General features: G+C 41.2%; 1 protein-coding gene across 1 annotated transcript; it reads left to right on the forward strand.

Moving 5' to 3' along the window:
• Positions 1 to 2,525: 2,525 nt before the first annotated feature.
• On the forward strand, positions 2,526 to 8,388 carry LOC118413047 (zinc finger protein 84-like; the record flags this gene model as incomplete). Its single annotated transcript, XM_035816190.1, has 4 exons — positions 2,526 to 3,652; positions 7,359 to 7,378; positions 7,889 to 8,049; positions 8,104 to 8,388. Coding segments are annotated over exons 1-4 (1,569 nt in total), but the record flags the coding sequence as incomplete, so codon positions are not given.
• Between the last annotated feature and the right edge of the window lie 3,352 nt (positions 8,389 to 11,740).

The raw sequence follows: 11,740 nt of genomic DNA on the forward strand, positions 1-11,740 counted from the left end.
ATTTAGAAACCATCAGAAGTATCAAATTCCACACCATGAATATTTCCAAAGTTTCACAGGACCAGGGAAATATTTATAAAGTTGAAACAGTGTTAAAAATATTTCTGAAGTATCAAATGTCCTAGACATATAATTACAAAACTTTAAAATCAATTCTAAACAGTGGCAACAAACATCCGCATGGTGTCTTGGAATGGACTCTAGAAACGATATTTTGTTTGGCATGTCCACACCTTTTTTCTTAATTTCTTTCATCTGTTGATACATGATCTTGTAGTTGATAGTCAAGTTTTGTTATTTTGTAAAGTTTGCATAACATTAACATGCTTCCAAAGTAGTGAAAGTACATTTGTGCCAAGTTTATAGTAGTGAAGTAGAAAATTCAAAGTTCAATGTAGTAAAAGTTCAAAGTAGGGAAATTGCTTACTTCAAAGTTTATAGTAGTGAAGTAACGTTACAAAGTTTAAATTAGTGAAATAGAAAACTCAAAGTTGAAGGTAGTAAATGTAAAAAGTTCAAGGCAGGAAAGGAAAAAGATCAAAGTTTATGGTAGTGTAGAACAAAGTAGTGAAGTAGAAATTTAAAGTTCACGGTTCAAAGTAGTGAAAGTACAATTTCTAATTTAACTACAAAGTTTAAAGTAGTGAAAACATTTCTGGTATTTGTCTATTGAGTTCTCAGACACTTGTAGCAGATTTTTACAATAGCAACTTTCTATGTCTCTTTACATTTCAAAAGTGTTATGGTTCACTTAGGTTTCATGTATTTGAGTTTTTCAAGCTAGTTATCAAAGAACTCTGTGGAATAAAACTACCCCCAAGAAGATTGTAGCATCGTTTTATTATCTTCTCTAGAAAGTTATGTTTTTCATAGTGTTTCTGTGTGTGTGTGTGTTTATGTGCTTATGTGTGTGTGTAGTTGACCAGCATAACTCCAGAATGCCTCGATGGATTGTCTTGATATTTGGCGTGTTGGTAGGTCTTGAGACCTTGAAACGATGAAATTTGTAGCTCCCTGGCGCCTTGCTATGGTACTGCAGTGAAACTTCCGGGTCTAATATCTTGTGTTCTGGACATGCTACGGTCGTGATTTGTGAGTGGTTGATAGCTCTTGGGGCAGAGAGTAATTGGCATAGGTTTGGGCCCCAAGTGGCTTTCTCAAACTGCAGGGAACCAGTTAGTTTCAGACTTTGAAAGAGAGAAACTCAAGAAGGGATAAACTGATCATCATGTGATTGTGGAACCATAGTTTAATGATGTGATGTTGTTAAACTTGTAGATACAGTGAGAATATATATTCAGCTGTGCTTGTTTCCTGTGGCCTCCTGGGAGACTGGACAGCTGAAAAACCGTGTTAGTCTATAAAGGTCACCGGATTGTCATGTACAATAGATGGGTAATCAGGGGAACAAATCTGACCGCCATCCATGAGTACTTCCGGGTCGTAGAGTCCCGACTTCCTGTCTGCGAGGACACCCGGTAACGGCCGCTTGGCTTGGTGTTCGGGGCCGTTTCTTGTAGTTGGAGAAGAAGTCCGCATTCATTCCGTAGCGAGTTCTAGTGTTTCATCAGGCACCCCTGTGTCGACTAAGTTCCAGGTAAGAAGACTTGACTTGTGATTCGCTATTCAAAGATTTGTAGAACAGTGTATGGAGGAAAAGAAACTTTCAAGAATACGAGACGCCACACCGGCATGCATAAATTATTTACTTTCTTTGTCCGGACTGTCTTTGTTTCTTTGTTTAGGGCGTGAAACCTATGTTCCTGTCTTCAGGCCGTGAAACCTATTCTACTTTGGCGCATCTGCGTAAAAACATATCGTAGCGGGGGAAAAGAAAAGCATGTAAATGTATTTAGGGCTGTGTAAGTTGTGCTGGCAAAAGTAATGAGGTCTTATGACTGTTCAGTGACGTAGAAAATGTAAACAATAGAGGGTCAATAGGGTTATTTAGATTTTGTTGGATTGTTAGATTTTGCAGGACTAAATATGAAGCTTTGTCCCATGAAATCGTGAGATACCTACATACAGTGTTTTTGGTCAACGTTTAGTAACCAGGTTCACAAAAGCTGCCATGGAAGTAATCCAGTTTCTATCGAAATAACCCAGTTTTCTGTCTTACTTATACATTTTTGTACTACAAACCCCTACATACGCCCGGTCCCCAAAATAATTGCGCACCTAATTATTCACATCTGGAATCCATTGTCAGCCTGAAGCCAGATGGAGGGTGTGAATTTTAGTGGACGGTTCACTAACTATTGCAGTATTAATCCTGTGATGTATACACCCTCATAGAACCATTCACGAAAATGCCTGAAAGATGCTGAAAATGAATTAAGAGCCAAACCTCTGCTTGGACAATCGCATACACTATAACACATATCACCATTTCCAGTTCGTATGGTTTCTTGTTGGTATCAATGTTTTTAATTGTAAAACGCAGCTCACAATATTGACAGAGGATTACCCTGTTCAATTACCTCACAGTTGATAATTGTTTTCGTTGTCTTGTATTTACAGAAGTTTTTCCAGATATACTAGTAGCTGACATGACATCAACAGACGGCATGCAGGGTTTGGATGACGTCAGGAGAGGAGCAGCAGGGGGTTCTGCCGACAGTGTTCTCACCTGGCAAGGAGACAGACGTGAGGAGTCTGGGGAGGAGTCCGGTAGGAGAGACAAAGGTGTGAAAGTGTACAGGTGTAAGGAGTGCAGCAAGGAGTTCAGTCAGCTGAGTAATCTGAAGAGGCACATACGGACTCACACAGGGGAGAAACCCTACAGGTGTGAGGAGTGCAGCAGACAGTTCAGTCAGCTGGGTCATCTAAAGAGTCACATGCGGGCTCACACAGGACAGAAACCCCACAGGTGTGAGGAGTGCAGCAAGCAGTTCAGCCAGCCTTGTAGTCTGAAGACTCACATGAGGACTCACACAGGGGAGAAACCTTACAGGTGTGAGGAGTGCAGCAGGCAGTTTAGTAAGCACAGTAATCTGAAGACACACATGCGCACTCACACAGGGGAGAAACCCTACAGGTGTGAGGAGTGCACCAAGCAGTTCAGTCAAGTTGGTGATCTGAAGAAACACATGCGGACTCACACAGGGGAGAAACCCTACAGATGTGAGGAATGCAGCAGGCAGTTCAGTCAGCTGGTTGGTCTGAAGAAACATATGCGAACTCATACGGGGGAAAAGCCCTACAGGTGTGAGAAGTGCAGCATGCAATGCAGTCATCTGAGTGATCTCAGGAAACACATGCGCACTCATACTGGTGAGAAACCTTACAAATGCGAGAATTGTGGCAAGCAGTTTGGTCGAATGGATGTTCTGAAGAAACACATGCGGACTCACACAGGGGAGAAACCCTATAGGTGTGAGGAGTGCAGCAGGCAGTTCAATCAGTTGGCTACTCTGAAAACTCATATGCGCACTCACACAGGTGAGAAACCCTACAGGTGTGAGGAGTGCAACAGGCAGTTTAGTCAGCTGGGCAATCTGAAGACTCACATGCGCACTCACACAGGGGAGAAAACCTACACATGTGAGGAATGCAGCAGGCAGTTCAGTCAGCTAAGTCATCTGAAGAGGCACATGGAGACTCACTATGGACAAACTGATGGTGCAAGGGAGGAAGCAGGCGGTTCAGTGAAGTAGGAAGTCTGAAGAGACGTGTACTCACATGAACCCTACAGCAGGGAGCACAATAGGCAAGAAAGAAAGAAGTACATTGCACTCAAACTGATGACATACCCTGAAGTGTTGAGTCAGTTTGTGTACACTGGAGGAACACATGAACACACACAGTCATGACAGTCTCACAAAGCAGTAATCATATCTTGCACAAGTTACAGACCAGAGCACTTTAGCCAGTAAGCAGTTTAGTAGGGCTGGTAATGTCATGTTTGATATGCAGCCAAAATGCCTATGGGTGTTTTAAGTGCAGAAATCAGTTCAGCCTTACTGCATGTTTTTTGTGACTTCAAAATCATACAAAGGTTGGATATGTAGACTACCACATACATTTTGTACTTCATGTATATGTATAGACTACCTGTTCGTAAAGTTATTTTTTCTGTTCTTGTTCAGCTTTGTTACAGCATTTCTTCTGTTATATAAGAAATCTACTCTGTATCTTACACACTGTGCATTTAACTGGTTATACTGTTATAGGATGTCGATCCTTATCACTGTAGACTTAATTGGTTATAGAATGTGCAGACTAATCTATCTTCACATCACAGCTAGAGGCTGTATTTAGGAGCTTACAATTGACTGTTGTTCAAATTCATTGATCATTGATCGTAATCTTTTATAACGTTAACACAGCTAAATGATAGAAACGACGATTGTTTTGTTTATATCCACACCTTTTTTTGAAAGTTCCTTTATCTGCTTGTTGAAACCTGATCTTGTTGTTGATAGTCATGAATTATTGTTATTTTGTAAAGTTTGCATATATCGTTGATATGCTTCCAAAGTAGTAAAAGTACATTTGTACCAAGTTCAAAGTAGTGAAGTAGAAATTCAAAGTTCGATGTAGTAAAAGTTCAAAGTAGGGAAATTACTTACTTTAAAGTTTATAGTAGTAAAGTACAAAGTTTAGATTACAGTAGTGATTGGTTGGTTGGTTGGTTTGATTGTTGAAATAGGAAAAAAGTACAAAGTAGAAAATGTAAAAAGTTCAAAGTTTAAGCAGGAAAAGTAAAAAGATTCAAGTTCATGGTAGTGTAGAACAAAGTAGTGAAGTAGAAATTTAAAGTACACGGTTCAAAGTAGTGAAAGTACAGTTTCCAATTTAAGTACAAAGTTGAAAGCAGTGAAAACATTTCTGGTATTTGTCTATTGAGTTCTCTGACACTTGTAGCAGATTTTAACAGCAGCTATTTTCTATGTTCCTTTTTACATTTCAAAAGTGCTACGGTTACTTAGTTTCCATGTATTTGAGTTTTGCAAACTAGTTATCAAAGAAAGCCACTTCTCGGTGAAATAAAACGTTCCCCAAAGATGAAGATTGTAGCATCATTTTATTACCTTTTGTTTTTCAGTGTTTGTGTGTGTGTGTGTGTGTCACTGTGTGTAGGTGTGTGTGTTTGTGTTGTGTGGGTGTGTGACTGTGCAGTTGACCAGTATAACATATTTTGTTTGTTGGTAGGTCTTGATGAGACCTTGAAACGATTAGCTTTTGGGACCCTAGCGGCTTACTATGGTACTGCAGTGAAACTACCGGGTTTGACATCTTGAGTTCTAGACATGCTACGGTCAAAATTTTTGCGTGGTTGATAGCTTTTGGGGCAGAGAGTAAGTGGTATAGGTTTGGGCCCCAAGTGGCTTTTTTCGAACTGCAGGGAACCAGTTAGTTTCAGACTTTGAAAGACAGAAACTCAAGAAGGGATAAACGGATCATCATGTGGTCGTGGAACTATAGTTTAATGTTGTGATGTTGTTAAACGTGTAGATACAGTGAGAATATATATGCAGCTGTGCTTGTTTCCTGTGGCCTCCTGAAAGAATGGACAGCTGAAAAACCGTGTTACTCTATAAAGGTCACCGGAGGCTCATGTACAATAGATGGGTAATCAGGGAATCAATTCTGACAGCCATCCATGAATACTTCCGGGTCATAGAATCCCGACTTCCTGTCCGCGAGGATACCCGCTTGGCTTGGTGTACGTGGCTATTTCTCGTCCTTGGAGAAGAAGTCCGCAATCATTCCGTAGCGAGTTCTAGTGTTTCATCAGCCACGCTTGTGTCAGCTAAGTTCCAGGTAAGAAGACTTGACTTGTGACTCGGTATTCAAAGGTTTGTAGAACAGTGTAAGAAGGAGAAGAAAGTTTCATGAATCCCCTTGATGAATCTGAACACGCCACTCCGGCATGTTTTTTTTCAGAGCTGGATTGTCATCAGGCCGTGAAACCTACCTGTCTTCTGTGCAGCTGGGTAAAAAAAACATATCGTAGTGGGGAGAAACGAAAGCATGTTGTACATTCATTGGTTGTTTTATGGCTGTCTAATGTGACTATTCAGGAGCTGGCCTTGGAAAAGCACCCTCACACTCAGGGTTGACATCGCGGCAAAGCCTAACGATATCACCCCTGACAAGGTAGCAGAACACAGTTTTTCGCCTATGGGGATTTCTATAGTTAAGGACCGCAAGGTGACTCTGTTCAATGCCGATAAAATCATAGTAAGGTGCAGTTTTCAAGTACGACAAACTAGTATGTTGAAGTTGAGGGTTGAATCTACGAAATGACTGAAAAGCAAAAAACGTTGTCGTTTATTTAAATTTTGACGCCCTCTTTAAAATAGGGCCATGCGGGGCCATACGGAACTGCAGCCGACTCACCCAGGCAGTCAGCTGTAAAGGTCACGCGCATTTATACACCCAATGGACAAACTTCACAATCCTACTCATACGATCTGAAAGTCAACTTGTCGTGCTACCATTCAGTAAAGTTCATACCCCGCTGCCTTTCACATTTAAGTGTTTTTAAACGCTTTCAGATCTAGGATGTACTACTTTCTTACCCCTACGTCATAGAAATATGTAGAAATACTGTAGGCTGCGACCACAATTCAGCCAGGGTATTTGGGGTCGCCCTGCTTATGAATATTAATGAGCTTGCCTTATTTGTCGCGGGCCAATCAGCGACCGGATTGCAAGTTTCGAACAAACAGCGTACGGCGCGGCGTGTACAAAGATCTGTTTATCTTTGCGTGATGGTAATGTTTTTTTTCGTATGCTAGGTCGGTACATGTATACGGTGATGCCGTGGTTACCCTATACCCACAGAACCGACAAATGTTAAATTTGGTACCTGATAAAGACGTCTGGACGCTGAAAGAACGTTACGCCGGTACTGTTATCTTGCTCTTGAATATTAATGAGTCGCCTTATATGGCGCCTTTCCGAGCTTTCGACAACAAAAAGCCAGTTGGTTAGAAGCCACGCCCCAAATACCCAAATACCCTGGCTGAATTGTCAGGGGTGATATCGTTAGGCTTTGCCGCGATGTCAACCCTGAGTGTGAGGGTGTGGAAAAGTACAAAAATGTAAACAGAGGAGGGTCAATTAAGGGTTTTGGATTTTGTTGGATTCGACTCGAGAGAGCTAAAATTGACGCTTCATAGCAATGACTAGTAAAATACCTACATACAGTGTTTTGAATCAATATTAAGTGACCAGGTTTACGGTTGTTCATGTGGTAAGGACTCTAGTTATTCGGGAACTGAGGTGTACTGCAAATCCCTACGTGCGCCCCAATCGAGAAAGTTGGCGCCCAATTCTCACATCTGAATTTCAAGGGACGGTTCACTAACTATTGCACTATTGCCCTTGAGGTATGTACACCTCCATAGAACCAACTGTCCGAGCAGAGGTCAGGTTTATGCGTGTCTTTGTTATCTTTTTTATTTATCTATTTTGCTTGTCAGATTTTCCTGCACAACAAAATGCCGGCAAGGATGTCAAAAAATAAGTTGAATGTAACCTCTACTTGTAGATTAAATAGAACCAATGGTAACATACATTACAAGACATCTCACTATTTCTTAGACTTCACATGAGTTGTAGAAGCTAGGAGAGATCTATTGTGATGTTCTCCAGTAGTACCAAAATATGCAGGCGTAGGAAGACCATATGTAAAACTTATTTACATGTACATCAGCTTTGCTTTTAAGTGGAAAATCTGCCCAAGGCTATGGAAGATGGGATGGATGGAGGGAGAGTCATGATGATAATGATGATGGTGTATGGTTTCTTGTTGGTATCAATCTTCTGAATTGTAAAAAGTAGCCTACACTCTATATGGACAGAGAGAACAGCATTACCTTGTTTAATTGCCTGACAGTCACAGTTAATACTTCTTTGCCCTGTCTTGTATTTACAGAAGTTGATCCAGATATTGTTGACATGGCAACAACAGACAGCATGCAGGGTGTGGATGGCATCAGGGGTGGAGCAGCAGGGGGTTCTACCGACAGTGTTCTCACCTGGCAAGGAGACAGACGTGAGGAGTCTGGGGAGAAGTCCGGTAGGAGAGACAAGGGTGTGAGAGTGCACAGGTGTGAGGAGTGCAGCAAGCAGTTCAGTAAGCTGAGTAATCTGAAGAGGCACATGCGCACTCACACAGGGGAGAAATCCTACAGGTGTGACGAGTGCAGCAGGCAGTTCAGTCAGCTTGGTGATCTGAAGACACACTTGCGCACTCACACAGGGGAGAAGCCTTACAGGTGTGAGGAGTGCAGCAGGCAGTTCAGTAGGCTGGGTCATCTGAAGAGTCACATGCGCACTCACACAGGGGAGAAACCCTACATGTGTGAGGAGTGCAGCAGGCAATTCAGTAGGCTGGATAGTCTGAAGAGTCACATACGGACTCACACCGGAGAGAAACCCTACAGATGTGAGAAGTGCAGCAGGCAGTTTAGTAGGCTGGGACATCTGAAGAAACACATGGAGACTCACCCTGGAAAAACTGAAGGTGTAATGGACAGAGTGGTGAGTCCTGTGAGTGTGAACTAGGAAGTCTGAAGAGACGCGTACGCATACATGTGCCTACATGTGCTGAAGGAATACAACAGGGAGTGTGATATAGGTAGAGATAGGAATACATTGCATTCAAACTCAAGACATAGCCTCAAGTGTTAGGAGTTGAGTCAGCTTTGATACGCTGAAGGAACACATGAACACATGCAGTCATGACAGTCTCACAAGGCAGTAATCTTACACAAGTTACACACCAGAGCACTTTAGCCAACAAGCAGTGCAACTATTGTCATATTTGATATGCAGCAAAAAATGCATGAATCAGTTAAGTCTTACTACATGTTTTTTGTGACTTCAAAATCATACAAAGGTTGGATATGTAGACTACCACATACATTTTGTACTATAAGTACATGTATATAGTCTAATTGTTGGTAAAGTTAGTTTTTGCTGTTCTTGTTGGTTCAGCCTTGGCACAACATTTCTTCTATTATATGAGAATACTACTGTACTCTGTACTTAATCACTTTACAATTAATTGGTTATAGGATGTGCTAACTAATCTATCTTCACAATCACACCCTGAGGAGCTTCCAATTCGCTGTTGTTCAATGCATTGATGGTAATCTTTAGCAATATAGCTAAATGGTACAAACAACAATTTTTTAATAACCACACCTTTTTTCAAAAGTTCTTTTATCTGCTTGCTGATCCCTGATTGATAGTCGTCAAGTTTGTAAAGTTCGTATGACATTAACACGTTCAAGTAGTGAAGTAAAAAGTTCAAAGTTCAATGTAGTAAAGTTCAAAGTAGGGAAATTAACTTCTTTAAAGTTTATATTAGTGAAGTACAAAGTTTAAAGTAGTTAAAAGGAAACTCAAAAGTTCAAAGTAGTAAATGTAAAAAGTTCAAAGTTCATGGCAGTGTAGAACAAAGTAGGGAAGTAGAAAGTCAAAGTACAAGGTTCAAAGCAGGGTGCGCGCAGTGTCTAATTTAAGTACAAAGTTGAAAGTAGCGAAAACATTTCTGGTATTTGTTTATTGAGTTCTCTGACACTTGTACCAGATTTTTACAGTAGCTATTTTCTATGTTCCTTTTTACATTTCAAAAGTGCTACGGTTACTTTGTTTCCATGTATTTGAGTTTTGCAAACTAGTTATCAAAGTAAGCCACTTCTCGGTGAAATAAAACGACCCCCAAAGATGAAGATTGTAGCATCGTTTTATTACCTTTTGTTTTTCAGTGTTTGTGTGTGTGTATGTGTGTCACTGTGTGTAGGTGTGTGTGTTTGTGTTGTGTGTGTGTGTGTGTGTGTGACTGTGCAGTTGACCAGCATAACATATTTTGTTTGTTGGTAGGTCTTGATGAGACCTTGAAACGATTAGATTTTGGGCTCCTAGCGGCTTACTATGGTACTGCAGTGAAACTACCGGTTTTGATATCTTGAGTTCTGGACATGGCACGTCCCCGATTTTTGAGTGGTTGATAGCTGTTGGGGCAGAGAGTAAGTGGTATAGGTTTGGGCCCCAAGTGGCTTTTTCGAACTGCAGGGAACCAGTTTGTTTCAGACTTTGAAAGACAGAAACTCAAGAAGGGATAAACGGATCATCATGTGGTCGTGGAACTATAGTTTAATGTTGTGATGTTGTTAAACGTGTAGATACAGTGAGATGTATATTCAGCTGTGCTTGTTTCCCGTGGCTTCCTGGGAGAATGGACAGCTGAAAAACCTTGTTAGTCTATAAAGGTCACCGGAGGCTCATGAACAATAGATGGGTAATCAGGGAATCAAATCTGACCTCCCACCATGACTACTTCCGGGTCGTACAGTCCCAACTTCCTGTCCGCGAGGATACCCGCTTGACTTAGCGTACGGGATCGTTTCTCGTCCTTGGAGAAGAAGTCCGCAATCATTCCGTAGTGAGTTCTAGTGTTTCATCAGGCATCCCTGTGTTCACTAAGGTTCAGGTAAGGAGACCTGACTTATGACTCGGTATTCAAAGGTTTGTAGAACAGTGTATTAAGAAGGAGAATTTGGAAGAAGTTTCATGAATCTGAACACGCCGCTCCGGCATGCATAATTTTTTTTAGAGCTGGACAGCCATCTGGCCGTGAAACTTCTTCTGTGTAGCCGTGCAAAGCATACCTTAGTAGCGAAATAGGAGAATGTTATGAATTTGGTGCTTGGTTGTGTTGTTTGGTTGTCAAAATTTGACTTCAGGAGCTGGCCTTGGAAAAGTAAAAAATGTAAACAAGGGAGGGTCAATAAGGGTTTTCCAATTTTGTTGGATTCGAGGGGCAAAAAGTGACGCTTTGTCGCAATGACTTGTAAAATACCTACATACAGTGTTTTGAATGAATATTAAGTGACCAGGTCAACAATTGTTCACATGGTAAGGACTTCAGTTACCTGTCTTCGTTGTACTGTAAACCCCTATGTGCGCCCCGACCCCGAAAGTTGGCGCCCAATTCTCACATCTGGATTCCATTGTTGCCCTGAAGCCAGAGAGGCAGGGTGTGAATTTCACGGGAAGGTTCACTAACTAGTACTATTATTGCAGTGTTGACATGAACACCTTCATAGAACCTACTGTTCAAGCAGACGTTAGGCTGAGCCATGTTTTGATAATTTTTTTAATGTATTTTTTGGCTGTCTGTTTTGTCACACTTTCTTGGTTGCTTGATGGACAAACATAGAAAGTGTAGCAAAAACCACTTAAGTTTGTGTAAAGATATCAAAAGTAAGTTAAGAGCCTGGTCTCTTCTTGGAGAGTACCGGAAATCGCATACATTACAGATATTAGTTTTGTTCAGTGTAATATAACCAGCTGATGCCGCGCCGCGTGCCTGCGAAGCTGGTGTGTTACGCCGAATGGTGGTTATACCGGCTATATAGATACAGATACAGATGTCACACCCATTCCTCTAGACTTTGTATGCTTTCTAGTTCATATAAGTTTGTTTTTTTTGTAAATCATAGCACTTCAGCTCTTTCTGATTGTTTTGTTTTCATACTCCATTTGAAAAATTTGTTACAGGAACCACCACTGGCCATACTAGAGTAATAAGCTCACACCGGAAGGAATTGCTCTGTACTCCATAGATGTAGATGTAGATGTTGGTATCAATCTTGTGAATTGCAAAATGCAGCCGACAAGATTAACAGAGAGGACCGGATAAGCTCGTTCATTTGCCTCACAGTTGATAACCATTTGTCTTGTCTTTCATTTACAGTTTTTCCAGATATTGCTGACC

The sequence above is a fragment of the Branchiostoma floridae genome, chromosome 4, assembly GCF_000003815.2.
Source record: "Branchiostoma floridae strain S238N-H82 chromosome 4, Bfl_VNyyK, whole genome shotgun sequence".
NCBI lineage: Eukaryota > Metazoa > Chordata > Leptocardii > Amphioxiformes > Branchiostomatidae > Branchiostoma > Branchiostoma floridae.